The sequence below is a fragment of the Parus major genome, chromosome 5 (genome assembly GCF_001522545.3).
Source record: "Parus major isolate Abel chromosome 5, Parus_major1.1, whole genome shotgun sequence".
NCBI classification, from domain to species: Eukaryota; Metazoa; Chordata; class Aves; order Passeriformes; family Paridae; genus Parus; species Parus major.
This window is the reverse complement of record NC_031774.1, coordinates 14,209,659-14,235,655: the sequence shown is the minus strand read 5'-3', so window position 1 is coordinate 14,235,655 and position 25,997 is coordinate 14,209,659. Positions and strand designations below refer to the sequence as shown.

General features: G+C 43.7%; 1 protein-coding gene across 5 annotated transcripts in view; it reads right to left on the bottom strand.

Annotated features, from left to right (window-relative positions):
* OSBPL5 (oxysterol binding protein like 5) overlaps positions 1 to 25,997 on the bottom strand; it is a 181,394-nt gene that overhangs the window by 116,186 nt on the left and 39,211 nt on the right. For 2 of the 5 annotated variants that reach the window (XM_015630222.3, XM_015630223.3), the window contains exon 1: positions 17,463 to 17,653. The exons of 1 other annotated variant lie outside the window; for it this stretch is intronic. In XM_015630222.3, coding sequence (XP_015485708.1) covers positions 17,463 to 17,558 — 96 coding nt within the window. In that variant the 5' untranslated portion in view covers positions 17,559 to 17,653. Of the gene's footprint in view, positions 1 to 17,462; positions 17,654 to 17,951; positions 18,007 to 18,636; positions 19,080 to 25,997 lie in introns of those variants that run through there. 2 more of the 5 variants (XM_015630225.3, XM_015630227.2) reach the window with 2 other exon arrangements.

Sequence of the window (25,997 nt, the reverse complement as noted above, 5' to 3'; positions counted from 1 at the left end):
CTTCAGGCTGGGGGGAAATGCAGAAAATTGCTTTTGAGAAGCAAACCCACAATATTTCTCCATCTTTCCGGCTCATAGGGGAACAGCTCGACCCTGCTCTCCCCCCATCAGACCAATGCCAGGTCAATGCAGCTGTGAACTGCCTGGTATTTATAAGGAATTTGACATTTATGTTCTGATTTAGAAAAGCATAGAGCTCAATCTGTTCAAGCACTGGCTTTATCTTATGTGATTTGCTGTTCTGCCCAGTCGGCTTTGGTGCATGCCACACAGAAGTGGTGCTTGTCTTGGTGTGAGTGACTCTGTTCACCAGCAGCTAAGGGAGCCCCAAGCCCCATTCTCAAAACTGACTCAGCTTATCCCCTCTCAGGAATATGCACAGGGACTTCTCAGAGCAATGGCAGCTTTTTTGTTCACAAACAGTTCAGAAAACTGCCAAACCTCAAAACATTAACAGCAATCCTGCCTTCCAAAATATAACTTCAATAGACTTTGTCCCCCTTAGAGTCATTCTGATTTATGAAATTACAGGGTGTGTCTGTACTTACAGCTCTCCAGTGTGCAAGTGAGACACTCTGGAAAAAGACTGGTTTCAATTATATGTGAGCAGTGGGGTATTCCCTCTGAAAAATCCTACTGTCTGACAATGGTATTTTACTCCTGACCAAATACAGCCTTTCATATTTTCCAGTGCCTTTGGGACATACTAAACTTACAGTGCCTCAGTGACAGAAGGGAGTATCACCCCAGACATACAAGGAAAAACAGCCCAAGACTAAGAGAAAATGGTAAATTATTTATGGGTAAATTAGAAAAGAGTCAAATGGTAACAACTTTCCCCAGATGGATCAGCAATAAAGAAAGAAGTTACTGGGAGCCATTTCCAAAGGAATTCAGATCCTAAGTGTTTATTTTCACACTGCACTAGAGGTACTGATGGTGCAAGGACCAATATCCATCCAGCTTGGTTCTTTCAATGAACAAGCCCTTAATGCTCACAGGTACAGTTAAGCCCCAGCAACTGCATTCCATTCACACACTTTCAAGGAGACGCACGTGTGAATTTCATTATGACATTTTATTTACTGGGGACTTGTTTGCTCAAGCACAGCAATATAAGTGGATAATGAAGTCAATGAGATTCAAAATCCAAGGCCATACATATTTATTTGTACAGGCAGATAGCAATCTCTGCATGAAAACAGTGCCATTTACACAAAATTACTACATTAAAGAAAAAAGCTATATACAGAAAGTACTGTATTTATATTCTGCTATGCATACACAGCACTAGCACATATTACAATGGGTGTGATTACATATCAGCAAGGTCAATATAACGAGATAAAGGGGCGTCTCCTTGCTTGGCATCACAGATCACATGTCCTACAAACTGCAGCCTATCATGGAACCAATAGCATCATTTTTCAGAGACTAAAATGAAATGTCAATCTCTGGATAGCCTATAGAACATATCCACTAACAATGAGTGGTTGGAGAGGTGGGCAAGGGGACACAGACAAACATATATAACCCACATATTAAGTGAACCGAAAATGATGTCACAGATATTGAACAAAATGTTTACAAGATAGTGTCTGGTTTAATAAACAGAAGGCAGAGACAGAAAGGAAAATGACCTTGTTCTGCACAATAGAGGGATTCATATGGGTGAACCAGATACCTCATACTACCAGCTACTAGAACTGTATTGCAAATGTAGCTCAACCTCCAACATACTAAGTCCTGACTCAACCCTGTTTGCAACATGAGAAAACACAGACAAAATCATGTCAGTCACATTCTTCAATCTCACCATTTTCCACCTGCTAAAAATGTAGCAGCATACTGAACAGAAGCTCCAGGTGGTATAAATCAGTTCAGCTCTGTTGACACCACGGATGGCAAAGTACAATGTATCTTTGCAGTAGCTGTTTTGCAAAATCAAGCGCGCACAGTGCTCGATATCCCCTGGCAGCCTGCATGCAAAGGCACGAATACGGACATACTCAATCTGAGGCAAATTTCACAAATCCACTGGGTTACAATTAATATAAGGGGGTCTTTACTCCGCCATTGTCCTTTTCTGGTCATCAAAAAGAGAAGATTACATGGATGACACAGTGGGAAAAGCTCTGCTTCCATTTTTTCAAGAGATGTTTTCTTCTAAGCAGCTCTAATCCGCAAGAGTGTAACTTTCACTCTTCAAACAGTGCTCGAATTCCTGACCTTGGCACAGCATCACAGAGGACTTGTTTTCACTCACATGGATTAGCTGTCGCTGAACAGCTCATCCAGGATAATTGTCACAACCACTCCTCTTCTTCAAAGCTACTACTTCCTCACCTATTTTCCCTTCTTCCTCCAAAGAGTACACAACACACAATATTATAATATAGTGACTTTAATTACCACCACACCAATTGGTGAAAGCGTTATCCTGAATAAAGCCTGCCAATTACAGCCAGCAAAGGAAGGCACAGCACGGAACTGTATAAGAAGCACCTTCCAGTGTCCTGCTCTAAGCACCAGGTGCAGTTTATGCACATGGCTACAAACTCTGCCTGCCCCTGGGAACAGAGTGGCATGGCAGGAGTACCTGGCACATGCAGCTACCTTGCCTCCATGTCACAAGTCAGTGTGCCACTCATGACCTCTTCCTATGGACAAACATATATCCATTGCTCTTACCTGCACGCATCCACACAGCTCACATGCCAGTGGGGAAGTCTATGACCCATCCATGGAATTATCTTGGACTTAAGTCCAATATAATTTGTTCTGTGCTCCAACAAATGCCTTCCTCTGGCACCAACTTGGAGTGCAAAAGAGGATACTAAAGAGGCTCTATTGTGTGTTTCAACTAGGGCTGCCATGATTTGACATTCTGTAATCAATTTCACAGTATTTTTTGTCCTGTTAAAGCTCAGAGGACTGCTTTGAAAAATTGTTTGTCAGTAAAACCTGAAAAAAGTTCAACCTTTTCTAGTCAGAGGAAAAAAAACCTTGGACATGTGTGTGGAACATGAGCTAGAACTTAAAAAAATTAACAGTAAAGAAGGCTTCCTAACCCCCCTCCTTAAAGTTCCTATTTTTAAACTGAGCTTCACAATTTCTAACCTCCTCGAGATCTCCAAGACTGATGAAATTTTCCTGAATCTTTAATATTATCGTTAACAAATGGATGAGCAAGGTACTTCTTGAGAAGCACCGTCACAGCTATTTTGACTATACCCACACACTAGAGCTTTAATTTTGAACACCTAGTCAATATGCAATCTGTCTCTCCAGCCTTGAATTAGTCCCTGTCTCATTTAAATTTTGGAAAAAAAAAAAAAAGTTGGAAGAACAGCTAACAGCCCCAAAATAGTGTACTATTTTGCCCACTCTCCTATCAGCAATTCTTAAAGGGCTGCAGTTCAATGTCCCACCGAGCTGCACATCCCTTCAGCTGCACACTCGCTCCTCTTCCCTCATATCCAGCAGTCATGGAGCCTCTTAGGATATTCCTCAGTTTATGAAACACAGAGAAGATGGACCAGCTTCCTCTCACATCAACTTAACTATTCCCTGGATTTTATATGTGGGACACGGTGGTCTTGCACAAACAGATGTGCAGAAGAGCCCAATTAGAAGGAACATCAAGTCACCTCCAGGAGAGTTAGGAACCCAGTGCCCACATTCTTTCAAGGGATTTACAGAGCTCAGGAAGCCTCCCTTGATAAATCCCAGCCCAGATCAACAAAAATGAAAGCAGATGACAGGAAGAAGTTAAATGCTGCTATTGTAAAGCACCTTCTTAATTTACAGCACACCTCTGAAGCAGGAAGCAGCAATTAAACACCAGCCTTTGTAATTATAGCACAGGAGCCTGCCTCCATCCTCACAGCCAGCTGGAACTGCTCCCACTTCTGGAGAGCTCTTCAGCAGCCACGCTCACCCACAGCGATGCTGCAGTTCTCCATCCAGCTTATTACTGCCCCTCACCACCAGCTCTGGGACCTGGCTGAGCAGCACCTTGCCCTGACTGGACAGAGTAAAGACTTTGGGATACTGCAATGCCAAATCTCAATAGCAGCAATACAGGACAAGCATCTTGTTTCTCTTGAACTGAGGCAGCTGTGAGAGGAAGGCAAGAAGCTGGGGGAAACAAACGTCACACAGTGAAATCTTCCTTGACTTTATCCACCAGATAAAATAAATTAACAGGGCCTGTCCAGGGCCCACAGTCATTTAGACGCCAACCTGATTTATCTACAGTGATTTCTGCTCCTACACCAGCTGTTCAACTCTCTCCTGTGCAACTTGATTGGGAATTTTATACCCTGAATGGGCCATTTCAACCAAAGTATATTACTAGCTTCTCACAAATGTTCATCTCTGCTTGAGGGAGGAACACTCATCCATCAAATACCTTGGTGCCTTCTCTGCTTGCCACTTGCTGCAACTATTTGCTTTGGCACAGCAGCTCTCTGGACAGCAAGCAGGCACACTGTCACTTTCCCCAGTGACAGCACTGAAAAAGGAAAGCATATAAATTATAGCAGTCTTGGGACTGCCTTCATTTATCCAGCAAGGAATGGGATTTTTTGTGTGTGTGTCTCTAGTGCTATTTATTTTTTTAAAAGATGCTGCAGAACTGTTCCTAGTTTTGCTTGCTTCAGAAGGGACAGTGCTGAATATACACCATTCTAGGGGGTTTGGCAAATAAAACTTCAGGGAAGAAAACTTCTCCAGCACAAGGTACCTGTGTTCTGCATGTCCTGGGAGAGTCAGGGAAGATCCTCTGCCCTGTTTTCACACACATTTAGGATCATTTTACAGTTCTGGAGCAGCTGCTGTGTAGAATACCGGAAAATTCATGAACACCTAGTAAAGGGCATGTCCTGCTTGCACCTACAAACATGGTAAGCCCCCAGCATTGCATCACATTGTCAGTCCATGAAAGCTGCAAGGCTCAAAGAAACTGGACTGCAATGACAGCCCAAATGTGTATGAAGATAATGCATTTATACATTCAAGCCACGAGTACAACCCATGGGCTTGATTTCCCTACTTGTTCCCATCATCCACCTGTGCCCGTTCCCCAATATCCCCCCACTACCAACATAACTTCAGTGGGATTTAGATCAGGACTTAAATGGTTATACAGAATCAAAAAGAAAAAATCCATTTCAAACCAAGAAGAGATTGGAAACAATCAATCAGTGTCTTTGAAAGTATTTAGATCACTTCTCCTGGGAAAGACTGCAGCAAACAAAGTGAACCAACATGTCTACCTGAGTAGGGTGCCTGAAGCTGTGGGAAGATAGCTGTGGAAATAAAGCAAAGGCTCTGGGCTGCTGCAAGACTAATTAAACCTTGATTTAACTGGGGCTGCATTTTTTAATCTGGATTTTATTACTACTAATGAGGAGAGTTGCTGAAGCATTTCTTAACATAATTTTATCCAGCAGCCCCTGGAATGTATTCAGTGTCAATTGGAATCTTTTTCATGGGACAGACATCTACACTGGCAGCTTCTACCACTGACACAACACATCAACTCACATAAAGGAAAAAAAAAAAATCACCATTAGCTAAAAATATCTGAATGAAAACAAAATAGTGTTTCAAATGCCATGGTATTACCCTGCCTTTCTTTCCTTGGCTCCCTCATTGCTTTCTATGGCCACTGACATAGCCTCTTACAGCTGCAAAAAACTGCCTGATTTCATATTAGTTTTTAAATAGCAGTGGGAGACATTTCCTTGAATTACATTTATGAAAAAATGCAATGTGATAAATTTCTTTTGTAAACAATCCTTCCAAAAATCTATGAAGAACTACTAAATATATCAAAAAAAAGCCCAGTGAATGAGCTGTGAAAGAAACAATGGCAGGCATGACATACATTTCCCCGCCACTTTCTACAAGCTGCTCATGAAGTCCAGTTTTAAGTGGGGTGGAGACAAGCCACAGAAATTCCTGGGATAACACTGGTGTCTGATAAATGAGAAATGTCACATCAATCCAACAGACCTGTAAAGAAGATGTGACTGTTCCATGCACACAGGCACCGACATGACACTGTGTGTTTGCCCCAGAACATCCTGCCCACCTGCTCCCTTCCTGTTCAACTCAAACCTGCCTAAAATTAGGACCATTTCTCCAGTCTCATTCCAAGTTTCCACCTTTATCTCTCAGCCTGCCAGTGCTGGTTAAACAAAGAATTTAGGAGAGGAAATGACTGTATTCTGTGAGAGACACACTCCAGAGAGCAGGAGGATGAGCACACAAACCCAAACAGAGCAGCACCGGATGCTTTCACAAGGGAAACCTTCTGCATCCTTTCTTACAGTAGAAATGAGCATAGAGAGGAAAGAATGACCTCCAGATGTAACTCATCCTAAGACAGTTACTTTAAAGGCAAAGCTCAAGATTTTGTACCTTTTGTGCTAAACACAAACCCTTAGGGGCTTTCTCTGAAGTCTGCTTAGGTGTCCTGCACACATCTGCAAGTACAGAAACACACTACGTTATCCTGCACAATATTTTAAAACATTTAAATACAAAAGATTAGAAGAGGAGGCATGAATGTGATTCCCCACATTCCTTGGTACGGCAGGAAGCTGGGAATGCTCCTTTAGCCCCCTCACAACCAGCTCCTGCATATTTCAGCACTTTACAAGGCATTGGCCATGGCCAGGACCAACATATATAATGCTCTGTAAAAAAGTAAAACCCACCAAGTTCCCCAGGAGTGCTGAAGTAATTCAAATGGCAAAACAGCATTTTTTAAAAATAAATCTATTTCACGTGGATTTGGCTTGTTTCCAACACCAATTAATAGCAATATTGAATTCCTGAGTAGATAAATATGCAGCGTCTGTCTACTGGACTTTCATGTAACAACACTGCAAAATCCTAAAAAAAACCTGATTCTGACTGCCAGAGACTACAAAAGCTATATGCTCCCCAATACAGACCTTTCTACACTCCCTTTTTTGAAAGTATTTACATTCAAATTCATTTTGAATTTGGCAGTAAGGACTGCAGTACACAATCCTTCTGTCCACCATGGCCATATAATTGTTATAATTCATGGTTTTTAGGCATGCATTCTTAGGTATCTACAGAGATGCTTTAGGGAAAAGTAGCAGCAAATACCCTGCTGCAAGAGAAACAAGCCAGCACTCCTCTGCAAGACACTTTTGTTCATTTTCTGTAACAAAAATACATCAGCTCTGCCGCTTCTTGGGCAAACAAACTACCCTAATTGACAGCACTAACACTCATCAGCCTGCCCCCACAAACAGTAACTTTTTCCCTCTGAGCTCCCTCACATCCACCCAAGCTCCCCATCATGGATGGTGTCCAAGCATCTCCAACTTGACTGCTGATGCTTATCCACTGCCCAGCCACTACTGCTATATTTAAGCCAGAGCCTTGGCTCACACAGAGTGACCTCTGTATCAGACAGTACTACTTGGGGTTACAAGGAAAAAACAGCACTGCCATTTCAAGCTCAGGCATCTCAGAGACAAAAATCAATGGGGAAGTTTTCAGGGAAAATGAATAAATAAATAAAATGTTGTGTTTCACTGAATTACTGTGCTTTGGACATTACATAGCACTCGTAACAGGTAACATGGAAAGCCATTCCTAAAAATTAGATATATGCAACATTTTGTGAACCCTAGACTATTTTGGCCTTTTAAATCAACTTAATGTCTCGTTATTCAAGTATCAACTTCTCATAATTTCTTTCTGCTATTACATTTAATATCCATGGGACACTTCCTTCTTGCATTTTCCCCATACCCTGCTTCAGGAAACGACAAGTCACTGGAATAGGGACCAGCAACATCAAAAGAAAGCCACTTTTTCATTTTTATGCATTTGTACCAGCTGGTAATTCATCGTTTACAAAGCTGGGGATGCCTAAAATTTTGTTCCAAGGAAATTTTGTTCCAAGGAAACCATGCTCTGTTTAATAATGAGAACAATAAAATGCCATGATTTGTAGGAAGCAACTTTTTCCCTTGACCTTTTTATTACTGGCAAAATGTCAGCAGATTATTGAAGTGCAGAGAGCACAATCTATGATAAATAACTTTGTGTTGCCACATACCAGACCAAAACACCCCCTCCTCCCTGTCCAGACACAAAACCTTAGCTTTCCAAAACAGCTCTGATTTATAAAGAATTATAGATAACTAACAGAGTCTGAATGCCAAGTGCAATACCGTGGGTGAACAGGGCTTGCTCAACTCCTGGAAGCATAAACAAGGTGATAAGGAACAAAAGGAGCAAGAGCCAGAATGCAGCCTTACTTCTGTCTTTGACAGCTGCAAGATCACTGCTGACATAACACATGCAACCTTCATCCTTACCTGAAATACAGCAGCACGAAAAATTGGAAAGGACCCAGCAATAAACCATAAGGCTGTCTTCAAGTCTTAAATCAACTGCAGTGAGACTTAAGATGTCCAGCCTACTTAACTAACCAAAGACATTTTAGTGATCACCTCATCATAGCCTGTAATCACTTAGAGGGAAAAGATGTCAGAAAGATGGAAAAAAAGAAGGTAGATAAATGCCAGATTAGAGAGAAAGCACATAACTTTTACTGTAAAGAAAAATACATTTTGCACACATTTCTGAAGAGCGCAAAAGAATCACCACCAAAAATTAAAACACACTACCTGCCTAAGGAGTTCAACCAGAAATCACTGGATATAGAAATCTCAGGCAAAAATCCTTGCAGATGCAAAGTCAAGTAGGATCAACAGGACTGATACAACTGGCTTGAAAATCCAAGATGCAAAGAAAAGCTACATTGTCCAGAAAGCAAACTCCAGCCTTCCTACCTGAGCCCACTTTCTCACCAGATAAGCACCTTAGGAGATCACCATGTCAAGTGTTGCAGAGCCTCTTTCCAGCTGCCCAAGCCCTGCACCTCGCTCTGCTGCAATCAAGCAGCAGAGCAGCCTGTGACGGGCAGCTTGTGCTGCTTGTTAAACATTTCTAGTCCCAAAACACTGCATTTCCTCTCCACTTAACTTTTCTAAGGTCCACTTCCAAATCAGCCTGAAGAAAATATTGTTTTACTGACTTCAGTAAAATAAACCTTTTTATTATTTCACATGCCGTTTCATTTCCTGGTACTCAAAGCTAAATGGCACAGATATTTACAGTACTGGGAGTCTCATCTATAGCACATCTAAGACAGCCTCACTGAGCCAACAATTAAAGTAGGACTGCCCATTAAAAACACTACAGGATAATTCCAGGCTTCCTACGGGCACCATCTATGTGTGCAGCTCAGCTCATTTTCTACACATTATTAAATGCTACACTACTCAACTCACCATTTAATTTCAATGTTAAATGAAAGCAAAAAGCATGACAAAAGAATGGTAGTGAATAAAAAATAAAGAAAAAAATATGTACCTGAAGACTTCCTAGTGGTTTTATCCAGAGAGCAAGCAGGCATACTCTGGCTGGAACTGGGCCAGCAGACAATGCCAAATAACCCCAAGAAGGGATCAGACCCTCTCCCTGCCCTCATAACAAAGACCTGTAGGCCAACACAGGAAAATAAATAAAACCCAACCACAAAACTTACTTTGTTATTTTTCCGGTGCAGACAGAGGCACAGAGGTGCAAGCAATCTCCCCACAGCTACAGCAGGCCTGGGATGGAAGCAGGAACTCACAGTGATCTCCTGATTTCATAGCCAAATGCCCTAACCACAAAATTAACTTACTTGCATTGCCTCAACCTGTCTCAGTCTAGAAGAACCAAATTACTGGAGAAGGGAAGGAGGGAGAAAAGGGAAGAAAACAGAAGGTTTATCAGGAATATTTCTGGTCCACCTAGGAGCAAACACTGCTTACCTTGTTCCCCCATAATTGCACTCCAATCAATTTGGAACAATGGTATGAAGTTCAGTACTCAAAATACTCAGCTTTTTGAGAGTTCAAGCAAGGCTGACACAGACCTTCTCTTAAAGCAAGAAAAAGCCCCATATTGCTTAATGCTTTTTATACAGAGGCCTGGAATGCTCAAGAGAGTAAATAATTCACACATTGCCTTTCCCCAGGGGCTCACATCTAGCCCAGATCACAAGTGTCAAGTATAATCACATGCACTCCTGATAGACTTTGAGAGGTAAGAGCACGCCATGAGTGCACCTCCCAGGAGATAAATGCTTGTATGGGACAAGTCCCTGTAGATGAACTTGGCAGCAGCCCCAGCAGGACAGCAAGAGGAGCCAGTGCAGGAAACACTGCACAGAAGTGGTGTCTTGGACCCCAGGGTACAGAGGTGAATAAACGAGGGAACATGCTTTGGTTTTCCCCTTAACAGCTTCAACTTCCAAACACACAGTGAAATCCTGCCCCAGATAAAACACTTTTATCCACATGGAGAAGCAGGGTGGGCCTACAGCAGCACCACATTGAAAGTGGCATAAAAGATGTCATTCTCAACTGCATCAAATATGCCATGGCAGCGAGCTGGTGTGTTTTTACCTGGGCTACACAACTCCACACACCTCATGATTTGCTCAGGCTCTCAAACAAGGGCAATGGAGGGAAGCAACAGCACAAGCTGCCGCCGTTCCAGCAGGGGAAGAGCAGCAGAGGCGGGAGCTGGCGGATGGCACAGAGAGCTGGGCTGCACCCACTCAACTTGCCCGGTGACTTGAGATGTTGCAACTTGCTCCAAGCAGAAAAGAGCAGCAAACCACGGCTTTCTCTGCAGTGTGGGCAAAGCACGGAGGGAGCAGAGCCTCCGGGGAGCCATGCTACACTGCAGCGCCTTCAGAGCTGCAGCGGCATTCGCTGTGTGTGCCCCTGCCTATGTAGCTCCAGGCTTGGCTGGAGGGTGCAATCTGGTTCTTCATTCTGTTTCTACAGTCATTTTCACTTGGAGTGCATACTGATTCCTTTCATAAACTGCTGCATCCCTGAGGTACACAGGGCAGAAAACTCTTCTATCAAAACCTGGGAGTCAGCGATAGAGAGGGGAAAATAAATTATTAAGGACCACATTGGGGCAGGTTTTCTTTCTTTCTGTCTCAAGCAAAACTTAAATCACTTCTTCCTTCCCCCACTGTGGCTATGGTAATAATGCACAACTATTCATTATCCTCATCTTAACTAGAAAAGCCTCTTTCAATTTAGCACTTAATATAATTACGGTAAATTAAACGGTGTCTAGAAAAAGTCTTACCTTTTCAGAGCTATTATCTTACCTCTATGAAACTCTATCAGTTAAAAGTGAAGCTAGCTATTAAACAATAAAGGTTTGTAGCTATTCAGTGAGCAGAAAAGTGAGATGTTCAGTGAAAAATTGTTCAAATTCTATTTCTAAATTCAATACCACATCTCCAAGGGAAAATGGGAGAATCTCATTAATGGTATTGCAATGTCCCTCTCGCATTGCAGAGATAGTACTTGAGCACCAATTCTCTGTTCACTTCCCTTCACCTCAACAGTTTTGTTTTTTAATATGAGGGGGGAAAAAAAACTCTGCACTTTAGAAAATCATGAGGTAAATTATTGTCTTTGTGTGCTTTCAGCAAAAGCTTTCTCTGGCTAGTGATATATCATTAATGTGATTTCTCCAAGAGACATATAGAATAAAAAGCACTTGGCTGCCATGAAGTCAATGGGAAAACACACAGCCTATGAGAGGGTCATGATAAACAAAAAATAAAAGCCATAAATTTCTACACTGTTACTCTGAGAAAACAAAAAGACGAAAGAAAAGACAAAGCCCCTACAGCAGGTACTCAAGAGAGGCATTTGGTAAATGGTTGTTCTGTGCTCTCCTAAATAAATCAAACCCTGGCTTGGCAATGGAGTGATATCAGAAGCATTATTTTTAACTCAACATAAGCAAACCAACCATCAGGAATAAAATATTAAGCAGGAAATATCTTTCATATATTGTTTTTCAACAATTGGGAGAACATTAGTAATAATTAGCAGCCAGCACTGGAAGTGCTCTCTGCTAACTGTGCATCTTGTGGATAACAGCAAGTCTTATGTTAACACAATGATGTCAGCTGACAACAGCTTTATGACAGAGAACAGCATATTGTGCATTTCTGGGAAAAAGAACCTTTAGTGCTGTGGGTATTATTATGGTTAAATTGCTTCTGAGTCACACTCTGTTGTTGCTCAATGTTTCTCACTTGGTCCCTACCTATCTACCTTTTATTTCCTCCTGGGGATGCACCTGTTCAAAGAGAATAGAACGGGCACCGTTGCACCCACTGTATTAGCTCATTTAGACAAGTTATTCAGTATCTTGCTTACATAATGAGATTATTTTTATTTATTTTACTGAGCAGCCCCGCAGAATCCAAGACAATACTGCTCTAAATATTGTGTGAATTTCCAATAAGAGAAACAAAGACACCAAAGAACATAATCCAGTCACAGAGAGGATGAAAAAGGCATGGAGAGCTGCTATTGACACACCCCGGCCATGTATCTTCTCAGGGTACTCCAAAATGAGAGACCCTACACTGCACTTCTCAGATATACTCATGGCTGAAGGATCCTCCCAGCTTCTCAGCACACCTCACCCTCTTAGAAAAGAAAGCTTTCAGCACCTACGCTGAGGGATTCCACAAGCCAGAACTTGAACACCAGCTTGGGAAAAACTAGGTTAGAAGTCTGACAGTCTAGGCTTGGTTTAAGCAGCCTTGTTCACAAGTGGAGCTCCCCAAGTCTACTGCAATCCATAGGTGTATGAATAAATGAGTGCAGTATTAATAAATGACTGCAGGTGTGACAAGGTGCCTCCCATGACCTGGAGGTCAGAGAGAAATTCAGGCAGTAACAGCCTGATTTGATTACAGGCAACAAAGCCTGGGTGGTTCATCAGTCAAAAAAAACCCCAAAACAACCAAACCAAGAAAACCCCACAAACCCAAAAAACACGCTCAACAGCCAAGAAATTTAGCCTTGTTTGAATACACTGAACCTGAATTAATACAAAACAAAAAAGTCTTATACATGATTATATACATTCTATCTCCTCTTCAATGAGAAAGGTTACAAAGGCAGAGCAAGGCAAGGAGGCTGGGGTGAATGACATGTTAAAATGGAAAAACGAAAATCTACTATAAACAAAACTGAGAAATACAAACACTATGTATTTCATATCTAACACACCTGTGTCCTGCTCTAGATTACAATAACAGAGCTCCATGGAAGGCAGTTTAAATTACTGCCTTGCCCACTAATGCTGTTATTTGTACGGTGCATTCAGTGCCCGCTGAAAGCCTTCATAGTCCAAGTAAGGATTTACAAATTTACAAAAAAAAATAAATATATTTATATATATACTGCTTAGACCTGAACTGTCTTTGACCCACATATGAAAAAAAAGGTCATGAAATGATCTGAAAATCCAGATTACTTTCCTTAGTAAGGGAGGGGAAAAAAATAATTCACTGCATCAGCAATTGTCAGGCTTGCAGCAGTGAGGTTCTTTTTCAAGGCAACACAGCAAGAAAAGACAGAGAGATTAATTTTCTAAAATGTAAATCTCATTTATTTGCATCCATGCCAGGAGCCAGAATAACCACCCTGACAGAGCATTAATTCCAGTGGCAATTTCACATTCACATTTCAGGGGTTTTATAGATGAGCCAATAAGAGCTCCCCAAATGAACTCTGCAATGTTTGATAAAGTGTATAAAAGCCTTGGTCACCTACTATTACATAAAAGTGGGTCTCTCCTAATGCTGGAGTCATACCAAAAAGAAAAAGTGAAAAAATATCAAAACAGCAACAAAAAAAATTCAATTGTTATTTTAATTCTGCCAGGATTACTCACAATGATCAACAGTTACCCACACCATGCAACAGAGCAGAATTCCCTTCCTCTCCTCACTGGGACATGGCAATTTATTGCTGTGAGGAGAGAATTCCCTGTCATTTTAACCTGAGAAAAGAGCAAATCAATTCAACAATGGAGTGCTAGCATAGGCTTTGCACTCTTAACTGGCATCAAACAACACAGGTAACAAAAGCCAAGCTGTCTCTGCAGCACTGAAGGTGGGAAGGAACAGTGACACTACAACAGCTGTCTGGAACAAAATGCATTGGCATTGCCTTTCAGGACAATCTCATGATTTTGCCAAGAAAAAACTGAAGGAGAGCTATCAGGACACTGCTTTTGTGCCTGAAGTGCTGGGACACAGAAGGACCAAGCTCACATTTAAGCTTTGCACTCAACACAGAATGAGACATTTCATCCCTCGATGCCTCTCTGCCACATCTGATAGATAAGCAGCAAGTCTGCTTTTATCTTGGCCTCTGCTGATCGATTTAGACAGCACACCCTTCAGGACTCTACTACAGTAGCGTTCCAGTTTGGGAATACACACAAAATAGCTATTACATTATTCCTTGGGGGTACAATTTCACATTGATTGATTCACTGACAGATTAGATAGAATGAAGCAGGGAAGCCCAATGTTGAGTTTCTTCCCTCTATGCCCCCTCCCTCCCCCAAGGAGACCTGCACACTACCCAGTTTATTAAGGATTTCTCTTTTGCCTGTAAGTATTTCTTCTCTGGCCTTTGGCTGGTTAATTTTTCACTGATGCTATAATCATGCGAATGGTAACTGGGTTGCCAAAACACTCAAACTCATACAGCCCTGCAGTCAATTCCCAGTAAGTTGAAGCTTGGCATGGAGTTTAACAAAACACATATAAAAACTACGGTCAAGGAGACTGCCAGCATGGTAAAGTTATTGATATTGGAACAGAGCACAGACTCAGTGACACACTGCAAAAGGAAAGCCCAGGTATACAACTGCCTGTTTATTAAACAAAGATGAGAATTGAGCCTTTTCAATTCAGACTTCGATTTATAGACCTATAAATCCTTCAATGTGAAAGGAGCATAAAGGAAAAAGTGGCACAATTTCAACTGTAGCTCTACAAACACTACAGAAAACAGAGACTAAAGAACAAGGGATATACCCATGGTTTTTATGCAGCTTGAAAGAAATTAAAAACACCACCACACAAGCACCTGGACTATCCTAACCTAAAAAAAAACCACATTAATCCCCTTTTCACATCACTCTCCTGTGATGGGCAGAAACCATTTACAGGTAACTCTTACTAGCCTGCTGTTAGCTCCTCCCAATTTTACAGAGTAGTCCCCTTTAGTCCCTTGATCTTTTTGTATTACACAGATGCATATACAATACCTAGAGCCTGATGCAAGCACAACACTCCTACGCCTTGAGCAGAGAAAGAGGATTCTTTTTAATTAAGAAATGTGGAAACCTGGGCAGGTTGCACACTGCTCCTTCGTCCTCCACAGAGGCTCAGCAGCTACTTATCAAAAGGGTGTTTTTCAGGGTGGCTGTCTCCTTCCTCCTTCATTGCATGACCAGAAAGAGCCACAGTGGTAGTGAGAAGCTAGGATGAAGGCAGAACCTGTGATTTAGACACAGCCCTGTACAATTAAATGCGCCATAACCACACAGCTCCAAAATGACGGATGAGCAGCACCTGGGAAGAGTTTGCTCAGTCTCAAGATGCCTGGTGCTCTAAAGCACAGCATAAACACCATCAGTGACAGTCAGGAGCCTGCATAAAGAGTGAGCAAACCCAGACCCACACTGAGACACACTGGTACAGCAGGTCACTGTCATTCCTGCTCAAACTCACGTGTATTTGGCATTTGGATTGTTCCCATTTCCCGAGCTGCTTCTTGTGTTTTCTTTACCTTAGTAACCACAGCAGGCATGCACAAACACCTACAGTGTGCTGCCAGAGACATCTCATGTTGAGGAGTGGAGGCGTGAGGAGCAGCATTTTTGGCTGAGAAAACACTGCGCTGCTAATGCTCCAAAGGCAGCCAGGTCAAGAGAAAAAACACCAAATGCAGCTTTTCCCCCAAATAAAACAAGAGATCAAATAGCACAAATCTGTACAGCTGCAGAGGGAGGTCTGTGCTCTGCAGCTCAGAAGCAGCAAGGCCCTGCTGACACACTTCAGGGCAGTTTCATTTTTACCTCTTCAGCCCCAGATCCAGAAAGAGCCTCAGATCCACTGAAAGACTTTCAGCACTGGCAATGCTGAAAATCTCACAATTGCCTCCAGCAGATAACAGCTCCCTTGGACATGGAGTGAGTCTAACCCAATTCAGATGAGCTTAACTGAAATTTTTATGATCTATGAACATAATAAGAATTAGTCGAGTCTCAGTTTTACTCTGAGCATGGCACACTGATTTCAAACACTGCACATTACAGATTATAGGAATGGTCTTTCCCTGGAGATACCCTGGATTCCAAACCACAGCACTGTATCAGACACAGAGCCATTTTAATCCTGCTGTAGCCAAGAAAGCACCTTGAGAAATATCTAATTCAGCAATAGAAACTGAACCACCTGTACTGCACAAGCCTCCCTCCCACTCACCTGATGAATCAGTGTTGCAATAAAGCACATGAAAATTAAATTAAGCACCACGAAAAGATTAGAGCAGTAAATCCGCTTTCAGTTACTTTCATGCATCACCATGATTAAATCATTCCTTAGGTTCACATTGTCCACTTCAAACCCAAATAGGCGGTGGGCAGGACTATGGCCTGCGTTTTCTCCCATGAGTCAGAGAACTGCTGTCTGTGCCTCCATCAGTAGTGCCACAAAGTAACCCCTGGAGCTGGATCTGACTCCCTTGCTGACCCCACGTCCTTTTAGCCCAGCTCTGTCCCCCTCCTTGCCAGCCAGGGTAGGGGATACTCCCAGGGTCACCTATTGTCCCACTGGGAACTGCCCAGCTGAGAACACCCATTCTCTTCTTTGGGCAAGAGAACTTACCACACACAGAGCCAGGCTTGAGGCTTCTGTCTCTCCCTCCCCACTCATACCTTTTTGGAAACCTTCTGTCAAGGAGGAAAGGTGGCAGCTGGGGACACATCCAGTGCAGTGGCTGTCCTCTGCTGAACAGAGGTTGCTGAATACTGTTGTTATCTCGTACATCAGTGCAAAGAAGGGGAAGGAATATTTTGACAACAAAGATACTGCTGCAGCTGGATGCAGCAAGGAGGTGGCTACGCAGTTTAAGGAACTTTCCCCCTCACTTATGTTAAACAATTGTTTCACACTACAACACTTTAGGTTTGCATAGCACTTGAAAAATACGGTTTCTGATCCAACAGACTGTTGCATGTGCTTATGTGTTTATTTCTCTAGGAATGCTGCCTTGCTTCACTTAGTGCAAGCTAAAAGCATTTCCAAGCATAGGTTTCCAAAGTCTGGTTTTTACATAGCCATGCCTATGGTCTCCACTACGGTATCTGAACAAGCACCTATAGGAAAGGTAGTTACTATCGTCAGTTAAATGCAGCAAATTAGCACCAGTGCAGGCTCCTTCCTAGTTCCTCATCATGCTGGAAGAAATACAATAAAAATGCGTTCCACCTACCAGATATGCCCACATGTCTAAAGAAATCAGGTCTCCTTGACAGCACGCCATCCCACATGCCACACTGGCCGCTTGCTGGCCCCCCAGCCCTGCCATGCCGAGATGTCGGGGGGCAAGGGGGTTCACCCCGCAGCTCCCGTCGCCAAACCCCGAAAGGCACACGTAGAAACGGCGACGCACAACCTGGGCACAAAGCACGGGCAGAGGCGGCAGGGTTACCCTCCCAGAGCTGCCAGCGCTCAGGCCCTCGCTGAAATCACACAGCTCGCAAGCCGACTCTGAGGTACCACGTTATACTTAAAAATAGGCAGCCTGGCAGCGCGGGGGACAGGAACAGCTAGCACGGGAGGCGGGGGAATGGATTTATTGGAATAATTTAGGACAAGGGGGGAATGGTATTTGCTTTTATAGGTTATTTTGGGAGGATGGCTTCGGAGGCTCGGGGGAGGACGTGGCTTTTGGGGGGAGGTGAAGTCCGGTGCGCCTTACCTGGCCGGGACGGCCGAGCCCCCGCGCGGTGCCGCGCTCAGCACGCCGCCGCCGCCGCATCGCCGGGACACGCGTGGGACGGGAGCGGGGACACGCGTGGGACGGGAGCGGGGACACGCGTGGGACGGGAGCGGGGACACGCGTGGGCCCCGCCGAGCCGCTCCCCCGGCGGCACGGAAAGCGCGCAGCGCCGGGCCGCGGCCGGACAGCTGCTCGGGGGAGGCGGCGGCAGGAAATACCAAAAGACTGATCCAACCACGCTAGGGAGAGAGGGAGGGAAGAGAGAGGGGAATGGAGAAGAAAAATAGAGGGAGAAAAAATGAAAACGGAGGGGAGGAAAAAAAAAAAAAAGAGAAAAAAGGAAAGGAAACGTGCAAAATCCGGGCGGGATCGGCGCGGAGCGGGCGCGGAGCTCGGCTCCCCGCGGGAGCGCCCCCGGCGAGCGCCCCGGCCTCTCTCGGCCGGAGCTCGGTTCTATTGGGTTTGTTATTCCCCCCCCACACTCCCCGCAGTTTGTGTCTTTCTTCTCGGCACAGGGAGAGCCTGAAGCCAAGGCAGAGTAAATAAAGCAAAACCACCAACCCCTTGAACTAAACAAGAATCAGGCGGACCCCCCGGCCAGCAAGCAGCAAATCATCCCTGGGGTTCGCTGACGCCACGCGCAAGATAATGGAGAAAAGCCAACCTGGAGGAATCACCACGCAGAAGCCCTGCAGCTGCAGGAGCACTTTGTCTCAGCATCCAGCCACACGCCGACGCCGACGCCGTGCCTCAAAGGCGCCCATGCAATATGCAGCCCTGACACGCAGCTGGGCACGCTCCCAGCTTCGCCTGTGCATCCAGAGCGAAAAATCAATCCCATGGCAAGCACGGACCCCTAAGCTCCTCCAGACGAAGAGGACAGTCCAATCATCGCATCCCTGGCCTGCCTGCCCTTCGGGGGAGGGATGACTTTACAAGCAGCAGAGTATCTGGTAAAGCATCACGGCAGAAAACGAGCCAGCCACACGCATTTAACTGCTGCTTCCTCTTGCCTCCACTCTGCGGGTCCCATGGTTCAGCGCTGGACCAAGAACAGGAAGCCAAGCAGGACTTCACATCTCCTTCATCTCCATGGGAAGAGGGGTAGCAGAGTTAAAAGGCACCCAAACTTTCTGAAACCAAAAATCACATGAGGGGATAATGTGACCAACATGAGTCTGACTTGCATCATTAAAGTCTGAATCACCCATGTACAGCTGAAGTTTTGGTACAAAATACAGCATGAAGCTCAGACTCATGCTTCTGAAAAAGAAGCATTAAATCATGTGCCTGAAGTGCTTTTCTACCCCACCCTTCACAGAAAAAGCCAGATCATTTTTCTCTTTGGTGTGTGCAGAGGCTGAACCAAGACAAAGATCACCAGTTCTGATGTTCCTCATACCGCACCAGAAGCCAGCTTCCAGCACGAAAAAGCAGCAATTGATTACTTGAAGAGGTCTGCCACATCTTAGTGAAAAGTCCTGAATCCATCCTAAGCTGCAAGCTCAACTTGGACCAGGGCACAATTCAGTTACTGCATCCAACCAACTCCAGCCCATGCACAGACTACAAGGCTTCCCCCTGCATCACTGATACCCATGTCAGAACGCCAGTAGAGGCAGCTGATTTTCCCCTGGTGAGCTCAATGGGATATAGAGCACAATGCACTATACCTAGCTAGAATTAGATCATGGTGCTGGAAGGAGATGTCACCATCTATTTTTGCTCTTTCCTGGAAAGAAAAGCACTATAAACACATCATAAACTATGAACAGCTCACACAGCCTAAGCTGTCCCTACTATTCAAGAGTCACCCCAGCCCTTCTCTACTCATTAAATAAGCCCCTGAATCACTTGTGTAGGGCAGGTGAATTTAAGTTCACCTGTATTTGTTCTGATTTCTGCTATCATCTGCAAGTTGTGGAGAGTTGTCATGATTCCAGCCGCCTTCAAGTTGGTCGGGATTTTCACTTAATCCTCACCAAAATTTTACCCTGAGGGCAAGCCTGTGCTGTGCAATAGGGCAGGGCACTGCATGGAGATGCCAAGGCCTCTCATCACCCTGGCTCTGGGCACTGCCAGGCTGAGCCATCCTCTTAGAGCGTGAAGCAGCTCACCCTGTCTCATACTGCCTTCTCACTCTCCCTGCTGCCTCCTGTCCTGTCTGTTCCAGGCCACACTGGGGTCCTTTCTGTGTCCTCCACGCCCTTCACCTTCTGCTTTTAGAGCTGGAACACTCAAATGCAGACAGGTAGTTTCCAGCACTTTGTCTGGTACAAATGGCTTTTTAACCAAACCATGGATTTGACATTGGTCCAGCTGTCTGTATCCAGACTGGCTCTGTCCCACCATGGCTTCTTCGATACAGAGATCTACAGTTTTTAGCACCCTATGTGAATCTCAGTGGGACTTACAGTTCACTTCCCAGGGATTTCCATTTTGAACATTTTAAAAAACCCTTCTAAAAGTGTTTCAGCTAAAGATTTTGACTAAATTATTTGCTTATCAGGCATTCATTCCATAATTACTAGTGTTTCATCCATTCACTGCCACATCGCCACACACCACCCATTTTATAAAAAAACTGAGCATCCAAAATTATTTCTGTCAAAACAGTTAGAGACCCTGATAAAGAATAATACATTATATTTTACTGTGTGTTCTAGGACAATGCTAGGACATTAGTGATACACAGAACAGAATACTTGTCAGTTAAATTGTCAAAATTTTGTCAATTGCACCATGAGAGAAAATTTACCTCAGACTGATGCTTTGCATCGTGCACCCATGACGTTTCTTATGGCCCAGGGAGCCCTGAACTTGAATTTGCTGTCTTCAGACCTTGCATCAGATGGGTCCTCTGACTCTGGGTTAGAGCATCACTTTCCTGTCTGTCTGTCCAAGCTGGGACCTAGACCTGTTCTCCCCATTATAAGTCCCCCACAAAATGTGGGGAGCAAGCAATGCAAACACTAATATTTTTAAAGACCATTTTCCACAGCCCTCTAGTGTCTATTCTGTTAACAGCCATTCAGAAAACACATCTGCTGGTTATGTGCTATCTGCAATCCATGCAAATACTCCTGAGCTGTGCATAAAACCCTAAGTGGGTAGGTGTGGAGTACGGAGCTCAAAACCCAGCCATGCATTTGGGGTGAGCCTTGCTGTGTCCTAACACCACCTGAGCTCCCTAGATTAAAGCTAATTCATCAGTATCCCCCAGATATCACACATCCCATGACAGAAGCTCTATGATGGATGTACCTTGCAGTTAGGGCTGAGGACCCTTCTGGCTTCAGCTCTCCTTTGCAAGAAATAAGCATTCCTTTCAGGGGGTCTGCAGCTGTGATATTTCCTCTGGGCATTTGCCAGTGTTTGCAACACTTTCCCACCACTGCAACAAAATTCTGTCCTAAAAGGGCTTGTAAACTGGTGTGAACTCTGTCATAAACAGGGTAACAAAAGCAGAAAAGCATAATAAGCTTTAATTCTAGTGCAGGGAGTGTCAAGTCAGCTGTTTCAGCTGTTGTTACTCCAGTCCTTACAATCCAGTAATGCAACTCAAAGACTTTAATAGTCAGAACACTGAAAAGCAGTATCTCACATGGCATCTTTTTATGACAACCCTTGGGGATGTGCAGCAACACAGTATCAGTGTTGCCTAAAAATTGTGGTAAATGCAGACAGGCAGGTGAGCAGCAGCAGTAACAGACAGATCACTAAGTTCTCTCAGGTCAGCAGCCTGCCTAGGAAATCACTACTGTGCTTTCCCCTGCATCTTTCTTTTCAAATCCTCCACCTTTTACAACTGCTGAATGAGCTCCTCTTCCCCCAACAGAGATCAGACCCCACCTATGTGAACTGTAAATGCATACTCATTTTGCAGAGTTCAGCAGACTTGCATTTTATGCTTTCCTATATCTCACAACATAGTTGCAAGAGTTCTACAAGCTCCCATTCATGACTAGATAGTTAAATACCATAAAAGCCGTAAGATATATTTATTGGCCTCTATTAAAATGAAAATGGAGAGGATCATATTTCTATCATTATAATTACTACAATGGCTCTAGAGCCATAACCACATTAATCAGACATCATAAGAATGGTTGTTAGAATTGTAAGATACTTGCCCTTAAGCTCATGGCACATAGTGAGACAAGAAGCAGGAAGCTTTAAAACAAATGATTTAAAAAATGTTATTAAACACGGGTCTTTATCATTAGCCATAAGCTTCAACAGAGCTGTATACAATTAATGTTAAGAAAAAGGTCACTTTTACCCGCAAGTGTTTTCCAGTGCAATGTTCCTTAGCAAAAATATTCAATGCCATAGCTGGGTAGAGCAGGACTTTCTTGTTAACAAATAGTAGTCTGTCTGTTTCTGAAAAAACATGTTTGTTCATTTTACGTTTTGAAAAACAGAGCTGCTGCTAAACCAGGATCCTAATTGCTAGTTTGCTGGAACAGGTCTCTGGAGAAGTTAGAAAAAACACAAACATCTCTCTGGGACCCACTGGAGACTGGAGTCCTCTTGTGGCAAAAGGTAGAGGAAAATTTCCAGTGACTGATTACTGCTGAAAGCTGTGACCCAGTAAGAGGCACGGTGAGTATCTACTTTGTAAAGAGCTTCATGTCACATTGCAGAGCACAAAAGAAGCAACATGAAGACTTCGCAGCTGGCAATGGGTAAGCATCAAAAGGAGCAGGATGCCACAGTGTTTTGATATTGCAGACTGTGCCTCTATTTACTGTGGTAGCTCCTTACTTTTAGTGTGTTCCCTGCTGAGATGATGTTTCTGGCTGGGGTTTTTTTTTTGTTTGTTTGGTTGGTATTTTCTGTCTCTGTTAAGCGGAGGTAATTTTTCCTGAGTGGTTTTCTAGCAAGAACTTTTCTCCTGGCTAATATATTCACTGTACAGTACCAGAGGTCAGCTCCCATCCTTCTTGTCAGTCTGTCTGAGGTGGGAAGGCAGCACAATTCTAAGATCTTGTTTAGATCCTGCTGCTCTGTATTCCATCTCCTTTTCTGCTGTGTTGTTTCCTATCTGCAGGAGACCCTATGGACTGCCTTGAGCTCATCCTAGGAGACATTTCTATGAATGATGGATGTTGGCCATGTTAATGCCATGATCCCTGCCTGGAACAGCACTGCAGAAGATGAAGTAAGTAAGCAATCTGAAAGTCTTTCTTTACTCACACACTGTGGTCAGAAAGCTTTCACATATCCACATCTGGGCTTGGGTTCCAACAAAGAGGTTATCTGGCTAGCAATTTCACCCTGTGGGACAAGCCTCCAAAGGGCTCATGAGCCTCTCACAGCTTTGATGGTCCTGCAAACAAGATTTTGAGCTTTCAGAAAGTCTCCAGCAGGAGTTTGTAGCACAGGTTTTCAGAGGAAGCTATAAAGACCTGCCAGTAAAAAGATAAAAGATCACAGATCTTACCTGGTTTATTTTCTCTATCCAACCCATCAGATGCTTGGGTGGTACCCTACTTTCTATAACTGTAACCTCAAGGGTGTTTTTCAGGAATCTAAATACAATGCCATTTCAACTGCTTCATGCCAGACCTCATTCCAGAGGTTCATTTTTTGTGATCTTAGGTATATTAAACAAGACTTCTTGGGCAGACCTTCCCTTCAGTACCCTGCAGCCTCACCAACTGAAACTTTTGTCTCAAAGAGATTCATTCAGGAATCCCAAACTAAGGTCTGTGTTGGGAAATAAAACTGTTCCACGTACGTGGGTGTTACTACATCTGGAGTTAAATGATGTTTAGTTGTTACTACCCAGGTTCCTAATTTCTTACTGTTCAGCTGAAACCTGTTCACACCAAGCACCTATTTTATTTTCCTCCAAATTTCTAAGCCAGCAAATTAAGCTGAATGCTGCTATTATGGCTTTGGTGTGAAAAATAGATCAAAGAGTTTGGCTGCCATTGATTTGTTCCCACAGGCCTGGCCAGTAACTACCTGCAGGTTTCACCTCAGAGAAAAGCCCAACATGCTGAGCTGATCTGGTGAGCAAGGTTCCTTCTGCAGCAGTCTGGAAAGCAGCCGAGATATCCAGGATCTGACAAATTGTCCAGGGAAATCTGGGCTAGATTTCAAAACCCTTGATAAGACATGACACAAAACCAATTTGGTATTCAAAAACATTCCAATAGCCCTTGTTGTTGGTCAGGTTTCAAGCTAATTACAAACCAAGCTAGTTGTTACAAAGTCTCAAAGGACAGAACAAAAACATTCATGTATATGTAAATATATCTATAAGTAGAAGCATAGTTTGGGTTGGGAAGGATCTTTAAAGGTCAGCCAGTCCATCCCCCCTGCAATGAGCCAGGACATCCTCAACTATGTCAGGGTGATCAGAGTCCCATCCAAACTGATGTATAAATATATATATATAAACGAAGTTCTAACATGACTGCAATGTGAGTCCATCCCCTGGGCAAACCCCTGGGCATCCCCACCCCAAATTCTGCAGTGTGGATCACTCTTCCATGGGGCTCTTCACCATGCAGAGGCTGCTCCAGTGTGGGCTCCTCTGTCCATGAGCCTCCCACAGCGTCACAGCATCCTGTCAGGCATCCACCTGCTCTGGTGTGCAGTGGGATCTCTGCATCCCTGTGGATCTTCATGGGCTGCAGAGGCACAGCTGCTTCACCAAGGTTTGCACTACAGGCTGCAAAGGAAGCTCAGTTCTGGTGCCTGGAGCACCTCCTCCCCCTCCTTCTGCACCCCCCTTGGCGCCTGCAGGGCTGTTCCTCTCCCGTTGTTCTCATCCCACTCTTCTCTGGCCACAATTACAACAGTGCAATCATTTCTTTTGCTCTTTTTCTAAAATATGCTATCACAGAGGCATTACCAGCATTTCTAGTGGCCCAGCCTTGGCCAGCAACACTTCCATCTCTGGATTGCCAAGGACTGGCTCTGCTGGACAGGGAGGAAGCTTCCAGCAGCTTCTCCGAGAAGCCACCTCTGTAGCCCCCATGCTACCAAAAGCTTGGCCATACAATCCCAGTCCAACACATGTATTTCTATAAGAGATTCTCCTATTGGGCTCATAAACACAGACACACAGATCTTCATATGGGCCAGTACCAATCTCTCCACACATATTTAGTTACGTATTGACTGATCAATACTCTGTCCGTAGATAGATCTGGATCTAGACAGACAGAAATCACAGCTTAAACAAATAGGAATATTTGTTTACTACTTCATTCTCTCCAGAGGGGCATTTTGACTTACAGATGATTGAATCTAGTTCCTGACACTCGATGTATACTATTGATCTGGAGGTCAGGCCAGAGAGTCACAAATCAGCTCTATTAGTAGCTTTGTAATAACACTGTGTCATATTCCCAAGCTTGCAGCTGCTTCCCAGGATATGTTTGTTCTCATTCTTGACCCTTTTTATTTTGCCTGACTCTTGACTCACTCTTGTAGCCAGCTCATCTCTAATAAATTATGGAACTCCTAACAGCATCTTTCCTGCTCTTCTCTCCAAAATTCATCTTCTGACTCCATTTGTGATCAAGCAAAAAAAGTCTCCTTGGCTGTTACAATTCATTTTAAGGATTCTTTGTTATTGCTGATGACTCCGGTGAGCTCCCACAGGGGCTTGAAGATCAGGAAGAAAAAGTACAATAATATTTTTTGCTGCTTTCTGAAGGGCATCTGGCTTGTCTGCACAGAGGGATGCCAGTATTTTTGTCATCCTTCTGCTTCAAACAGGGAGACCTGTCTGGTGTTATAGTCACAAGTTACAATTATAGAAATAAAACACAAAATACTGAAGCCTGTATGAAAAATATTTCCTGAGAACAGATCTAACATTATCAAGGACCATGTTCTGACTTACAGCCCAAAAGGAAGGCACACAAAGGTTTGTTCCAGATTAAATTGTCTCACTTTTATGCCACAAAGGACCTGGTTTGATCCCAGTGTCACTGATTATATCTGTGCTGTTGAAGTCCACACACAAAGGCTTTCTTACAGAGGATGGCTTGATTTATCTAC